We start from the raw sequence: 16628 nt of genomic DNA on the forward strand, positions 1-16628 counted from the left end.
TTTTGGTTTAAACAAGCATTTTTTAAGGCCTTGATCTTGACACACGTACTGTTGCAACAAATGGGTATATTCCACTTTGTTCTGTGTTTCGCCACTTAATTCCTTGCAGTATGCTTCTGTAATTGCCTTAGCCTTATGTGGTTTTATTTTTAGGCATGTTCTGCCTGGTTCCACCGAAACACTCTGATCCCATCTCTTAGCCTTCTTTGCCTCTGGGTAGATCAACATCAATTTCAGTTGACTATGATCACTTAATGAAGAACTAGTTATTTGCAGGGAAACCACACGCAGACTTAGATTTTCAGAAACTAAGAAGTCGTCTATGGTAGAATCCTGGTTTTTACACCTCCAGGTTATTTGCGCCGGAATATCATCTTTAGTGTTTCTATTTACCATCATTAAGTTTCTTTCATCTAGAGCAGCACACCATTTTACTGCCATCTTTTGCAGTCCTTCATCTACTCCAATAGCATTTTTGCTCAATTTTATGCAGTTTAGATTTAGATCTCCACAGAGTATTATGTTAGGTGCCTCCTGTGCACTATTGATATCATCAATCAGTTCATACACTGTGCTCATAAATTTAGTCGTGCCTGCCATTTTATGATGCCAGTAGACGTTGATTAGATCAATCCGGTTTGTATTCTCCGTTTTTTTGATTCTACCACAGTATGTTGTATAAAGGCTGTGTGGTTCGTTAAATTAGTAGTTTTCAGGCCAGAATGTTTTCTAACCAGAGTCAGGAGTCCCGCAGAGGGTTGGCCCTTTTGCCTCGTTATGGCTGGATTTATTGCGAGCTCAAAATCATCTGAGATAAGGCAGTTGACCATCCAGGCTTGCTGTAAGCATATAATGTCAAGGCCCTGCGGCCAATTTAGGGATTCCTTAAACAGATGGCTAAAGCCTCTTGTATTCCATGTTATGTATGATGTTAAGACTTGGGCTTGCATGCCCTTGATGGCATTAGCTGTTTTGACCTTTTAAGGCTCTAGCTAGCCAATTCCAATTGTTTGATTTGGGTTTTTCATTTGCACTGCCCATCAAAGCATTATCACCTCCCAAGGGCTGGGGATTGCTGTGGAATGTGATTTAAATGTTTTCTTCCAACAGTACTTCATCTTGGCTATTTACGTTTATGCAAGCACTAGATGAATCTCTCCAAGTCTCATTTTTTGTAACATCACTACGCAAGTTCTCTAGTATTATCGGATTTTCAGTCGGTTTGGAGCTATTCCTCCGGTCAGTTTGGTTCATATTGCTCCCTTGGAAAATGTGCTCACAATATTGCCATCAGTTTCTTCATATATGTCAAAACCCAAAGACAAAATAATGGGTACGGCATTCAATAGAAGGTCACAGATTAACCTGAGTCTATACGTAGCTGAACTCTGAAACTGTTTGGTTCGTCAATGAATTGAACAGTTTGTATGTCATTAGACTCAATTGCTCTTAAGCCTGGCATGTGAGGCAATAAGCGCAACACGTTATTTCTATTTAGTGTCAATCTATCTTTAATGGCCAAGATTCGTTCAAAAATCAATTGGTATTTTGCCGGTTTAACATACATTTCTGATGGTTTATTGTGTTTTGAGGCCTTGCTCCACCTGCCTCTATCTTCAGTTGGACTTTATCCTTTATGTGTTCTTAAGCTGAGAGAATGGACTGTTATATTTATTTTTGGACAGATTCATCTCTCCCTTCTTCGGATCGATAACCTTCACCTCCCCGTTGCATCCTATTCTTCTTGTGGCTAGACCATTCAAATTTTCCGGTATAGAACTTAGTGCTACCACGCGCTTCCTTTTATCGTCCACAGTCAGAAAGTTAGATTCTTCAACTACAATCTTTAGGGTCTTAGGACCCTCAGGGTGCAGAATCAGTTGACATATTCTGACCGGAACTTGAATAGGTAATTCAGCATGATCCACAGCTATAGAGGTCTCATCACCTGCCACCACAACAGGGATCTCAATGTTTTCATCTCCAAAGGCTTCTTTACTATCCTCAGCGTATTCCTCCTCTTCATATGTGGAGAGGTTCATTAATTCACCTGGAGAGATTTCTGCACTCAAATCCAAATCTGCCTAGCCACCGGCATTAGATTCACCAGAGGGCTTTACTATTTTTTCATCCTTTTTATGGATGGTGTTAGTCCGCTCTAAAAAGTTAACAAATATGTTCACCGATTTTAAATTTCTCAAAAATGTTCTCAAGCCAATATTATTTAGTTTTCTCATAGTTATTTGATTTTTCTAGTTTTTTGTTTGAGGTGATTTGGCAGACGTTTTCTTGGTCTTTTGAAAGATTGAGTATGTTTCATCCTTATCTACGATTTTCTCTCATGTCAGGATTGCCAATGATACCATCATCATTGGCTGACGTTGAGGGTTGCGGATGAGTCACTTCAAGACCAACCACATTGTTTGGGTCCACAAATTTGAGAGAAGAGCCAGTGACTCCTGCCTGGGGCTGTTCTCCTTGACTTGAATGCCGATCAGCCATCTTTTCTAATTCGATGACCTCCATAGCATGATTTTCAAGGTGGGAGTGGCTGTTTTTGAGCGTCTCCTGATGTGTCGAGGAGGATCCAAAGACTCCAGCCATCAATGCATGATTTACATGTTGAACACTGGTCACATTGACAGAACCTTGCAGCCCATGTTCCATAAGTGAACCATTGTCAGTCGGCACTATCGCTGTAGTGGAGCTATTATTGTTCGCTAGTTGTTGAGGAACAATTAATTTGCTTGCATTTTCTTTCCTGCACAAGCTTTGGTTATGTTTTAGGAGACCCAGAGCTTCTCTGTCAACTTCAGCCAGTAATTTCTTGTCTTCACTGTCGTTTCTTTTTTGGTCCACCAACTCTTTAAGAGATGCATCAATTCTTCTTATGTTTTCCCATACTTTCTTTTGACAAATCATTTTCCTGCTCAGCACTTAACAATTTAGAGTTCATTAGGGCTGAAAGCATTGTCAAGTCTTTCAGATTTTCATTAATTTTCTCATACATTTTGAGCAATGGTGCAATTGATATAGTCAGAGAGGACATTAAGTACGGCCGAAGGTCTTGCAACACATCTTTAAACACCTCCTGAGCGTCACTATTCTTCATGACTTGCTTTTTACTTGCTTTGGAATACAGCCTTTTTATTTTTGGATAGTCACGTTCCATGAAGGAGGATTCTGATGCTGTTTCATCAGTCGAGGAATACGAACACTTCTCTCCTTCATCACACGCTTTGGAGTTCTCTTTATTAGAGTCCAATTTAGTTGTTATCATAGAGCTTGTATTCAAGCTTATGCTCACTGCTTTTCTTCGGGAATACATTATTTTCTGTGAGAAATGAATCGATGGAGACGGACTATGATCCAACCGTCTTCTTTTTCTTGCACCTACTGGTCATTGGTTGCCAGATATTGCCACATTTGAGGTAGCTTTGCTTGGAGTAGTAATGGCACGTGGCTCAATGAAAGAAGCCTGATTAATAGATGGCGTATTGGTGCTTAAGGGTTTAGAATTTAACGTACCATTCATTTGAGTTAGGTCTTGAAGAAGCTAATTGACTATTGCCAACGAGTTACGCCTCTCTTGGACTAGGACTTTTTTCACAGAGCTCAGCAGTTTTTAGTTGATCAGAAGATTCAAAACTGTCAGGGGTACCACCAACAGGCTCCTTACATTTGGTCGGAACCGACTCACTCAGACTTCTCATCTTCCAAATCAATATCCATGGGAGGTGTTTGATGAAAATCTTGGTTGTCGCACAGCTCGTTGCCCCTCTTTATTTCACAGCCCAAGGGGGATGTTGAATTTGCCACCCTTGGGGCAAAGACCTCCCTCTAACCTCCCCATCTCCTGATTTGACGAGGCAATCATGGGTTGAGCCACTTGGGCAGCATCACCAGAACAATCAGCTCTTTCAGGCCGTGCGCCGGTACTTTCAGAAGTGAGGCGCTGCGTCCTGCGGTCAAGCTGACTGTCAGGCTGCAGCACAACCTGTTCATTTTGCTACACCACTCTCCATGGCAGCACGCACAGAGATGGTACCACGGCCCGCCCCTTTCCTTCCCTTAGTTCGTCCACACTTGGAAGGTTTAAGTCATTTAATGACGACCTTCCTAAGGAACAAACTCTCCCGGCGACAACATTCTCCTGCCCACATTGTAACGCTGAAGCTGCAGAAGCTACATTGTCAAAGATACTTGAGCACCGGCAGCACTTCATTTCACTCGCTGTGCTCGCCATGCTTATAGCGCACGCAAGCGTACACACTGTGTTGCAAGATTTCCTTACATGATTTCTGCACAGCGCTAGTGCACTCCGGCTCAATAATGAGGCAGTTTTGCATGATCCTCCTTCAACACCATGCCGTAACTGCAATCGGGTAAGGGGCTGGTGGTGCTTCCAACCCAGTTCCTTGTCTCGTTTCATTGTGTAGGGACAGGTGCCACACAAGCCTCCTAAGCCTCCAGAGACTCACGAGACTCTGCGCCGCTCGCGGGCTGCAAGGGTCTTTATGCTACTCACTCCTCCCAGTAGCAATGAAGATAGAAAATGGACTAACTGCAGCACAGTCCAAATGCACTGCAAAACAGTAGAACTGGGTGCTTCAGAGACTCACAAGACACTGTGCTGCTCCGCAGGCTGCAAGGGTCTTTATGCTACTCACTACTCCCAGTAGCAATGAAGATAGAAAATGGACTAACTGCAGCGCAGCACAGTGCAGAGCAAAACAGTAGAACAGGGAGCTTCAGAGACTCAAGACTCTGCACCGACTACACCTCTGGGCAGCTTTCTTGTGAATTGGTTCCACCTTACTGCATCGCTTACTTTCTTTTATTGATTTAAGTTATTGAATGCATTTTAAGAACCTATGGTCACTGTATATATGTTTATTATTGAGTGTTGGGATATAGTATCACTGGCTTGTTTCATTTTCTAGTGTGTGTTTAAGGTCTAGAATAAATATTGTATTTGTATACATTCCTGTCTAAACTGAATTAGTGTTTGCTTCACTGTGTGGACTCATTGTGGGCCCATGACCCCACTCGCACTCTCCCGACAATAGCCTGGGCTGCTCTCCATTCCTACCTTGATTGAGTTTTGGCTAACCTCTCAGAGGTGCACTGTTCACTATAACTAGGGTGGCCTCCAAAATTCTGTCTACCAGGCAAGATAGAAATCTATCTCAACTATATGGTTTTGGCCGTTTTTAAGGGAATGGGAGAAGACTATAACAATGGGGTGGGAGGGTGTTAGGGCAGAAAAACGTTTTAGGTGATTCTGCTGTGTTTCATCTATGGGACCCATAAATATATTGCTATTTTACACCTTTCGTTTTTAGGATTTCTGACTTCGTTTTGTGGTCAGGGGGACTGCTACCGTAATCCCCTTGCCACTGCAACCCTCTTTTAGTATATGTGCCTATGGTAGCTCATGTAGCCTCTAGGGATGGGGTGTTTTCTAAGCACCCAGTTTTGGCCTTAAGGTGACTATCACTCGACAATGGTTTTAAAAAGGAGGCTGGTGGCAGCTATAATTTAGATTTAGCTTCACCATGGGTGCATCCAATTTTACCTCATCAGTAGCCCAATGTACCTTTACAGTTGCCATGGTGTACTAATGTATTTTTTATGTCATACTCTCTGTCATTCTGGTTCTGGGTCATTCCTTGGGGGAAGCCCCAACAAATCCCCAAAATGGCCGTTGTGCAAACATGGGCTCACCCGGCTCAAATTCCTGCATGCTCATTAGCTTTTTGGATCGGTTTAGATTAGTCCTAGACAGGCCAATAAACATATTGTGTGGGTGGACCCGAGCGTTTGGCCGTTTTTACAGCCAGCACGATTAGCTGGCTGCCAAAACCTGTGTGTGAACGGATGGCTGGCTTAGGCCAGACAATGTGGGTATAGCTAGGGGATACCCTGAAACTTTCTCAATTCTGCTTGGACTTTGGTATGTTGCTTACCTGCCTGCTGGAGTATTGTTGCCTTGAACGCTGTGCTGCTTCTATTTTTGGACCAAGTTGGACCATATTGGCTTGCTCCTGTGTCCTTTCCCTGTACTCTGGTTTTCGTTTTTGGCTGCTTGACGCCCTTTTCCGGGCTGTACTCATCCTCCCCCTAGTCCTCTTCTGGATGGGGCTGGGATTCCTGTGCTGGAACCGCTTGTGGCCCGTCTTCAGAAATCATTGCCTTGGTTGTTTCTCTTGGGATACGAAGCTGCAGTCATCCAGAAATGTAGTGGGCCACCACTACCCCAACCTCTGCTGTTCATCTGGGCTGAACTGAGTTGCCGCCATCGCCGTTTCCTTCATGGGTCCCGTTTTCTGATGGTGGCCCCTCTTTGCTCTTGAAGACATCTGGATCCAAAAGGTCTTGCTGGAGCCATTTTCGCCAGTTCCACTCATAGCTGGTGGGTTGCACTCAATGCAAAGGCTGCTTGTTGCTCTTTTTGCTCATGAGGTCCTCGTAGGTCGGGGGTTCAAGTCCCTGAGTAACCAGATCCTATAACACCACCTGCAAGAGAGGATCGCTCCTTACTAGGTTCTTTTCCATTCCTTTGCTGTGTCTTCGGGACCTGCCATCACAAGTACTTAACCTCCGAGCTCTGGGCTGACTGGTTACTCTAGATACTTATCTAAAGGGGCTTCCATGGTATGCTGTCTTACGTTTCTGCAGGTCCCGGTCTACCGCATGTTAACAGCGACTTACATTGGCCTGAATCCAGCTGTGCTTCCTTTCTTCCTGGGGCTGCTGGTTCTCGAACCCGGCACTGGGGCGCTACAAGAGGGTTTCTACTGGCCCATGGGTAGGCTTCTGTCTTCTCTGCACATGTGGGGTGGAACACCGACATATCTGACCTTTCCCCATAACTGAGGCTCTGCCTACAGAATATACCAAAATTGATTTCTATGGGGAACTTTTGATCTTACCTAAACCTCTGTAAAAATGACTTCGAAGGTACTTACCTGAACATTTTGCATGTGTCCCTCTTGGGTCCTTGGAGTTTTAGGGCAAATAACTGGAACTCGCTATGTTTAGCTGCATTTTTAAATCTTGGTTTTACACGCATATAAGCTGAAAATGCTGTGTTATATTGTAGAACTGTTGATTACTGTAACTAGGCTATAGTACTGGGAGTTTAATGTAAACCTTACTTTTGGTGGACGTCAGTGCGTAGGTACTAAATTATGTATCCATTTCCTTCCCAAGTGCTATATTGTATGCATGGTGTGCATTTGTATAATTTACTATGGACTAGAGGTATAGGAATGTATTATGACAGTTTTCTGGGTGACATGTTGGATCATGACTGTTTTCGTGCATCATTTTTTATCGTCTATGATTCACTTTTCTTCCCACCTATGCCTAAAACATATGTATATAGTGTCTACAACCAGGAACTGGGCTGCTTACTTTTGATTTTAGGAGTAGGTAGGGTCTTCACTGACCATCACTGTATACATACATTGTGTTGCTATGTAATGTTTTAACCCAAGTACTTATTCGACTGAACAGGTATTGTACATGTGATTTTATAATAAACGGCCTATTTTTCAGTATACCAGTGTAGGGTATTCTTTGGGAGTAACCGTATGGAATAACTGCACTTCACTACCAGCCTTGCCGCCTCCAAGTTATGCCTGACTGGTCTGCCACCAGTACAGATCGCGCTACTCTTTTGGTAGGGATCCCGTTTTGCCAGCAGGTTAGTTGGTTTCACATCCCTCACTAGAGTGCTGAGGAAAAACTCTCTAACAGAGGCACTGCACACATCAGACTTTTGATACGACTATCTCATGGTCCAACATAAATGTTGCAGAAATAGGTAAAATGTTCAATAAACTGATAATACCATTGTGGAAATATGAATTGCACATCTTTGTTGATTTTGTTTCCGTCATTGTAAAGTTGTGAAAAATAAAACTAGGTGATAAAAATAAAAACGTGCAGAGTGGAACGTCCTCCGAAGAGAGCAGCGAAGGCCATACGCCGGTGCTGTGTTTTTAAGTTCGTCAAAACTTACCACTCATATCTTTCACAATATAGCTCAAAAGGACCATATTGAGGAGGATTGTCAGATGAGGACACAAAAAGAACTAAAAAGGAGCCGGAACAGTGGGCAGATGCATCTGAAGCGATTGTAGCACCTCACCAAAAATAAATGCACGTCCTGGAGCACAAAGAGGCTAGGCCACAGCCTATGACAGGTAGGAGACCCCCCTCCCCCGATGGATCCCACGGGGGCTTTACATTTATAAAAAATAAAATTTAAAAAACCCAGTTCGCATGGACACAAGCTGGAGGGCCTTAGTTTGAGAGTGACAGCCTTGGCATGGAATATGAAGGAGATGAAAGCTGGTATGTCCTCATCAACCACGAAAGAAAAGGAGAACTCAAGGTGGCAAGACAGAAACAATGATATCACTACTACTTAGCTAGACCCATTATCCATAAAGTGAAACTAACGGCTATCAAACAGAGGTCAGCCAGTTCGAGAATACTGGGTATCCTGACACTGGAGGCAAGCCCAGGCCTGCAACATGTAATGGGGACATTTCTGAAAGATTCCCTTAATCAGGGTCTTGGCAACAAATACTTGGAGCTACTGCAAGATTTCCAACTGTCTTATAAGGGCATAAATGGGACCCTTCTTCTGGTTCCCTGATCTTTGCATGGAGTCTTTACAGAAGATGAGGGCTTTGCAGGATAACTGGAAGGCATTATTCATTAAGGGATTCAAACCTGTGTTACTCTGCGTTGTCTTGCTTCCAAGACCAACGTGTTGCCCCTGAGCTATCCTCCCGGCCCTTATTAGATGTCCAAATTCAGTCACTGGTCTTGCCCACGACCAAACTGAGGGGAATGTTAATAGTGTGGGTGGAGGAAACACACAGCTTTCTAGAGCAGGTCAAGAATCATGCGGGTGGCACAAAAAGGGCTTTTAACTTACTGGGCAAGAATGTAGACATGGGATGTGTGTTTGATAAGAAGGGGACCTGGTGGACGTGAGGTAGTGTGCACTGTCTTGAGCACTGTGTTAAGCTCCTGAATAGGTTATAGGTGATTTTTGTCTAGGACAACAGGACTTCGCTTTCCCCGAGTTGTCATCCTTGAGCAGGGTTTAGAGGGTTAAGTAGTTGATAGAGATTATTAGAGAGGTCTCCACACACACACTTCTGCAAAGTCACCCATTTGTATGGCAGTATACACATGCAGAAATATGAGTGATTGCGAGGGTGGAACATGGTGATTCTATTCATATGCAAAGTAGGATGCTTGCAGAAATTTGTTTTTACTGGTTAGTTGACCATATCTGTGTGGTGCCCCAGTAGGCCTCCTGCATCTGGAGGAATTTGATGACATCCTCCTGAGGTGTCATTGGAGTCTGTCATGCCAAACCTTGCCCAGTGACAATCTGTGATTGCTGTTGCCTGTGGTCACTCTACTTTCCTCCGTTTATTCCTGGAACAAATACTGATGATGTAAGCCTCTGCACTGCAACTTCGGCAAAAGGGGAATGGGTGGGCTACAGAGCCTGTCACAGCCACTTATGCAGAGGCAAAGTCGAACTCTCAGTTCAGTGGCATCCAGACTCCCGTCTTTCTGCGCTCAGGGACAGAGTGTGCACTTCAAACGCATCTTCAAACCCATCACTCACTAGCAGTCAGCGATCATTTGCATTCAGGCATTTCACATAGCCATTGAAGCCTGTCACACATTGGCATTCAAGATGATGATCTACAAGACTGAATCGCGCAGATGTATACTCATTCCTCACAGACATATTCAAGCCTGCCACTCACGCAGGCCCATCTTTCATGCACAGTCCATGCTCACCACCTGTCTAGCAGAATATTTTGGATGTATGTCGATTGCTCGTTTCTTTCCCTTGAATTTGTTTTGCTCATATGTATTTGCTTGGATTATTTTACAGTAGACAAGAGGGAGACGCTAGCATCACACCACTGCCTGTACCTCAACCCTATAGTATTGCAGAAACCCAAACTCACCATCGACATTTGGTGGAGAAAATGTAAGCAAAACAAATCGAGCTACAACACTTCGAACAATTTTTGGTCGAGCAATAGATCCAGTAGCAACATTTTAGTCTTTGATTAAAAAAAACTAAAATGTGTGTTTTTTTACCCACCAGAGATCAAAACAAAGAAGTGGCGCAGGTGCATATTTCCTTGACACATAGTCAACTGTGAAAGCAAGCGACATGTACATAGGATTTCCAGAAAATAAACATATTTATGTCTCAAAAGGCTCGTCCCAGGTCCTTAAGGAACCATTTTGTCATGGAAAACTGCCCTTAGAGCATTTAAACTGTACTTAACAAAATAATTCCAATGAAATATAAATTAGCTAAAAGAACAGGGTTTGGGAAAGGTGTTAAGAGGGCTCAGAATTGAAATTAAAGAGGGAATGAAAGAACCACACATTTGAACTTCTGGGTAATGCCACGGCTTAAAGAAACTTGAGTAAGTGGGAAGCACTGCCGTTTTAAGTAAGGTAATGCCATTTCTTGCGAAACATGGTGCTTTTACTAAGCAGCATTCTTTTTGCAAGCGTCACTTCAAAGAAGAGAACAGTCTCTTGTCACAATATAAACTATCTTCCAGCTTTGTTACTGCAAGGGCCCTGTAGCCGGATTTCAATTCTAAATAAAGACATCTAACATCACAGCATAAAATAACACTTTACCGCGCAACCATGTGGGAGGGATTTGGTATATGATGCAGAGGGGACTTAGTCATAGCCACAAGCTGAACACGGGCACCTCTGGTAGAGCGCAAATCCGCTTTTATACAAAATAAAAAAATAAAAAAGAGGAATAGAGCCTGCTGGAAGGATTACCTTGCGTGCCAATATAGGCATTCTTCTGCTTATATCCATCCATGAAGCTGGCGTTGATGTAATCTGTTCTCTGAGTCGGAGACAAAAGCAAGGCAAGGTTATTGAACACAGAACTTCCCGACGCGCGATCTCTCTTTGTGGGGGTTAGTATGTTTGAAAGAGAAAAGGAGGGCTCTCTGCAGCCCAATTCTGAAATAATTACTCAGGTAAAAAAAGCATGCATAATAGTTTTTTACTGTGTGATTCTAAGACATGCGCAGATCACCTTGTTCACATAGGTGACATGTATTTCTAGGGGGTGTATGTCAGCTCAAAGGACGTGCCTCATTGCATGGGTGAGCGTTGGGAGGTTATTTTTGCTCTCCTCACCCACATGGGTGCTCAGGGTGCACTTCACAGCGATGAAGTGCTGGAAAAAGCCAATCCTTTCACGGTTTCAGTCAAAGTAATGCATGAGGCACTACTTAAAAGTGCATGAAATGGTCAGAAATGGTACTCATGCATTGCACCTTCCAATGCATCGTTTAAAACAGGCGCTGGGGTATTCTTTGGTTTTCTGCACATTTCAAAGCACGTCCCTTTTCGCAATTAAGCAAGTGAGTTGGAATCCGCAGAAACACACTTCAACCGGCTGCTTCTCTCAATTGCACAAAGTGGGTGAGAGGGCATCCAATGTGCACATGTATGATACACACACTAATGCTCTTTGCGACTAGGGTGCAAGTGGAGGGTGTGAACTAGGGCATACTCTTCATTTGTATCAGAAAACAGTTTGATAACAGAACACTGTTTTTAAAAACAAACATTACAGAGTCTGCAACAGGGTTTCTCAGTGGCGACCCCTATTGGGGATGACGGAAAGATCTGAACGAGTCACCAGGTGGGGTTAGATCAATCAATGTTAAGCCATAAGCAATTTAATAAAAACAAAATGGTACGTTGTTAGATGTAAATATAAATTGACACCAATGATTATATATGGATTGGAGGCAAGGACAATAAGATCAGAAACATGGTTGACTCAATCAGAAAATTAACAAAGATATTGCCACACCTCCACTTGAGCATGAACCCGACCAAATAACCTGTTCTCTAGGTAGGTGCCCACTCACGAGGGTCTACAACCACGTTTTAGCTCAATGTGTGTACCCTTTTCTAATTCACAAGGTAATCCAAGCATGCAGCCCTTGCTCCCTGTGCCTTAGAGAGGCTCAGCTTTACCTCACTGATAAGGCCCAAGGAGGAGGAAACAAGTGTTTGGGTTTTGTGGCTGGTACGAGAATTGCCTAGCATTACAATTTATTTGACTGAGCATTTGCTAGGAGCTTAAACAACTGAATAGTGTTTCAAAGCGCCACAAGGCTAAATGGGAAGGGAACAGGGGAAAAATAATAGCAAAAACAGTCAAGGTCCCACTAGGCCTTGTGGCACATGCAAGTGCAGTGAGGGGAAGTGCAGGAGATATGGAGGGGAGTAGGAGTGGAAAGTGCTGGTAGAGGGCCCGAGAAGGAAGTGCTAAGGGGAGGCAATGGGGCGAACCTCAGGTTAATTGCAAGTGCAGGTGACTCAAGAGCGGGATGTAGAGCCATCAAGCAAGGGTAGTGCAATGGGGGCTGGGAGGGTACTGGTATCGACTGGAAAGATCGGCCAGGAAACCTGTGAGATGCATGAGGATCAGGCCACCAATCACAGTGGCAGTGGGGTGATTAGCAGGGGAGGGAAAGAGGTAGAGAAGAGCAGAGTTTTGAGCAGTTTCTGAAACTTGAGGCGGTCCGGCTCAAGTCTGAGAGGGGCAAGGAGGCTCTTCCAAAGGGAGGCGCCAGCCGAGGAGAGAGACCTGCCCCCCACGCTCTGCTTGGAGAAGCGTTTGACAGATAAAGAGTTGGAGATAGAGAGCATAGGGCACTAGCAGGGGAGTATTTAGGGAGGGAAAGTTTGAGATAGCGTGGCTCCAGGCCCCTGAAGGCCTTGTGGATGTTCCAGAGGATCTTGAATTTGATCCTTGCAGCCACCGGGAGCTAGTGGAGATATTTTAGGGCTGGAGAGATACTGTCCCTGGGCTTGAGGCCAAGGAGAAGTCTTGCAGCCCTATTCTGGGTTAGCTGGAGGGGGCATAGGGAGGAAAGAGGAACTGCCCTTCTGTATGTGGGACTAGACGGATATGCAAATGGATAATACTCTGTGCAGGGTGCAGTGAGCTAAAACTTGGTTATAGACGCCCCTGGGTGGGGTACACCCCATGGAACAGGTTATTTGAACTATGTTCTTCCTCGTTATATGGGCTCCCACACTTCTACATATGCTGGCATGTTTTGATGCCACGTTTTGCTGAGGAGCTTTGGGAAAGGCCAAGAGGAGTCAGTTACAATTGATATACTGTGAACTGGGATTAATATCCATATTTACATTAGTAAATATGAGACATAGGTGTCTCACGTCAATCCTTGCCCATTGCCAATCTCTGATTTCTGCTGCCCGTGGTCACTCTTTCATTTAAAGATTTAGTTACTTGGAAATACTTCACTAAATGGAATACTTAGGGAAACCGTAGAAAAAAAGAATTGTAAGCTATTTATTCTTTTTTGTGAGATAAACGTTTTCTTTTTTTAAGGAGTGTGATTGGAAGATCGATTGAAACGTGCATCTAAGGATAAAGTGCCTCCTATCAAACACAGATTTATCAACATAGGAATGGGTCCGCCCTCAGCATTGAGGTAGAAAGAAGCCAGCAAGACCAATTTGCTAAATAGTTTACTGCCATTTTGTTTCAATTAACACGTGATTGATCTGCAAATGAAACCACTATTGGAGATTAAGAATAAGGCCAGTCTACACGACTGGAATAGGAATTGTATGCATTTGAGTAAGCAGAAGGTGAAGGGCTGAATAATTAAGACTGAGCTTAAGGGGAGATTGTGTGCGTATGAAAAGGGGGGGGGGATTAGAAACTGTGACCCACGAATTGATTCTTGTAAGATATTTGTTGAAAGTCGAATACTGTTTTTAGGGAGCTGTGTATGGGTCATTATAACAATCAAGATTAAGTGTTTTAACACATTTTAATGGTTTCAGATTTCCTGGACTATTGCACTATTGACATTCTGGGCTTATGTACACGTTATCTTTTTTTTTAAAAAGAACATCATCTGTATTAATTATTTAAAATGAGGATAACATGTATTAGAACGGTTTTGGTATTGGGAGTTCAGGATGTATTGTTATTCCATGATATTAGTTTAATTAATTTCATTCGATATAGTTTATACTATTCAATTAAAAAAAATGTGTAAGGTTTTCTGTAAACCAAAGATGTAATTGACAAAATGGGGTCATACCCCCATCAAACTTGGGGTACCCAGTAAAATGGTATATTGCCAATGAAATGTGTGAGAAACCCTGAACCAGAGCAACCCGTTTGGTTGTCAGACTCCATGTAATACTAAACAGCTACCATTCTCTATTGTTAAGCAACACAACTCCTACGACCCTGCCCTCTTTGCAGAGATGCTTTATGTGGCAATCCTCAATTCCTGGCATACTCTTCTTAGTATGGAGTGAATGCATGAAATTTCGAATGGACAATACTCAATTTGTACTACTCATGCCTCACTATTCATACTCCATGTAACAAGACCCAATGCCTGCTACCGTCATCTCAGCTACGAGTTTTTCAATGGGGGAGCACTCGGCTGCTGCCACTCTTTCCCCGATGTTGACACTCCCTAGGGCAACAATCAGCTTCTTCCTCTTCAGACTCTGTTTTCGGAGCGGTCATAGAACAGTTAACGGTTAACACACAACACTTAGAGCTTGGATTTCCTTGCTAAAAGCCCAAAGCCCATCACAGTCATTAGCGCGGACAGACTCCCCAAATTACCACCCTTTGGCCACCATTCTCTTAGTGCTGAGCGACTACCTGTAGCAATACCCATTGCATAACAATAACTCCTAATTTCTCGATGCTTTCAGGATGTGTCCAACTGCTATCACTAGATCCTCAGCGTGGAACCCTGGCCCCTTCAGAGTCATAAAGGGGCAAGACCATCCCCCACCAGTCCCCCCAGTATCCATTGTCAGCACTTGCCCTTGGGCTCCCTTTCCCAGACTAACCCAACGTGGTCCACCCCGCCCACTGCACTCCTCCTCCCTTTTTCCCCTTTCCCCCCTGGCACTTGCCTTCTTGGCCCACCAGTACTTCCCTGCCCCCTTCCATGGAGGCCACCTACTCCTGCACCTCTCCTTGAACCCCCTACACTTACAACCTTCTCAAGCATTTGCACGGTAGGATTGTCACAAGGCCATTATAACAGTCTTTCGTTTTGTTATTTCCTTGTTCCCCCACCCCCACCATCTTGTCTTGTGGAGCCTGGAAAACCTTGTGTATAGGCACTATACAAATGTCCACTTCATAAATAAAAAAAAAAACTCCTTAGGTCAACTCCAATTGCCTATCATTCTTGCCTCAATTTTAAGACCATTAGGTAGAACACCCACATCCTACTACTCACACTTAATTCTCAGAGAATCCCAGGATCACTGCCAAGCACATAACCCTCACTCCCAAGTGCTACGAGGATCCCTATGTCAACACTCAATAAGTAACTCTGAGGGCAGAGCAATTACCAGGCAACACCTAATAATGAACTTTCCCATCAGTGCTGGGGTCTTCAGGATGCAAGACCTGAATCCTGGAACGTTCTTCTCTGTGCCTACTGTATTCCATAGGCCTGCCCCTCTGCATTATAGATAACTTCCCATTGACATTGCATCATTTCTAAAAGCCCCTGTAAAGCCACTATACTGACTAGTCAGATCCCTTCTGCTTCTTGGACATTTTCCTCCGTGTTGGTGACTTTCATTGGGAGTAATCCATTCCACCCCTCTCTTTCAAAATTAAGTTAATCCGCAGGTACACTACTTGGTTGTACTACCCTCTTAGAAATTGGAGATCATAATGGTGAAGCAATCTGCAGAATTCAAGCAATGCCGGCATGAATACAGGCTTGTATACTAAGAGGCAGCAAATCGGGGAGCAGGCAAAATGTATTTATTAACATATCTGCGGCTTCCAAATAGAAGATAATCTCATCTGTTGACAGTATTTGCAGGGGTGTGCAGGGAAAGGGGGTCTGCGAGAGCCCAGAATCCAGCATCTTGTAGGGATGCAGGTTCAGAGAGTGAAAGTCTGAAGACAGGTCAGCAGGCTTGGTAAGGTGGTCTGTTGCTTGCTGAAAAGGCACATATTGTGAGATGGTTTGTTCTGTGTAGGGAAGGTAGGCTGAGTCAATAGTCTGAAGCATGGGCAGAATTATAGTTTAATTAGATGGTGCACGGAGCACAGAGAAATCAGTTTTAGGGATATGGCCTGGAGCATGCAAGGTGGTTAGGCACAAAAAAAGGTGAAAGAAAAGAGGGATTCTTTGGGTGTTCTATTGCAAACTCATGCACAACAGAGAAAAGTAGTACACCAGATTTAGAGAGGTGAAATAGAGTGTTCATAGCAAAACAAGAACATGTATAATGCATAAGCACATCATAATGCAAACCCAATCATCCTACAAACCTCATTTCGGTTAAGCTGTCTTAGTTTCACCCTAGTTTGGTCCAAGCAAGGTACATCCCCATAGCGATTCTTTTCTTGGTTCCATTGGGCCCTGAGGGAAAATAATAAACAACTAAGATACTGCTGCAAAAGTACCTAAAACACAATGATACCTTTTACAGAGCAGATGTGATTTTCCAGGAGGGTCAAAGGAACTCTA

The 16628-nt window shown here is 43.7% G+C and overlaps 1 protein-coding gene across 2 annotated transcripts in view; it reads right to left on the reverse strand.

Annotated features, from left to right (window-relative positions):
* PTPN9 (protein tyrosine phosphatase non-receptor type 9) overlaps nucleotides 1-16628 on the reverse strand; it is an 808671-nt gene that overhangs the window by 278360 nt on the left and 513683 nt on the right. For both annotated transcript variants that reach the window (XM_069624559.1, XM_069624558.1), the window contains 2 exons: nucleotides 16430-16520; nucleotides 10867-10936 (listed from right to left, as the gene is read on the reverse strand). In XM_069624559.1, the coding sequence (XP_069480660.1) occupies nucleotides 10867-10936; nucleotides 16430-16520 (161 nt within the window). The remainder of the gene's footprint in view (nucleotides 1-10866; nucleotides 10937-16429; nucleotides 16521-16628) is intronic.

Source organism: Ambystoma mexicanum, chromosome 11 (genome assembly GCF_040938575.1).
Source record: "Ambystoma mexicanum isolate Mex_15411 chromosome 11, UKY_AmexF1_1, whole genome shotgun sequence".
NCBI lineage: Eukaryota > Metazoa > Chordata > Amphibia > Caudata > Ambystomatidae > Ambystoma > Ambystoma mexicanum.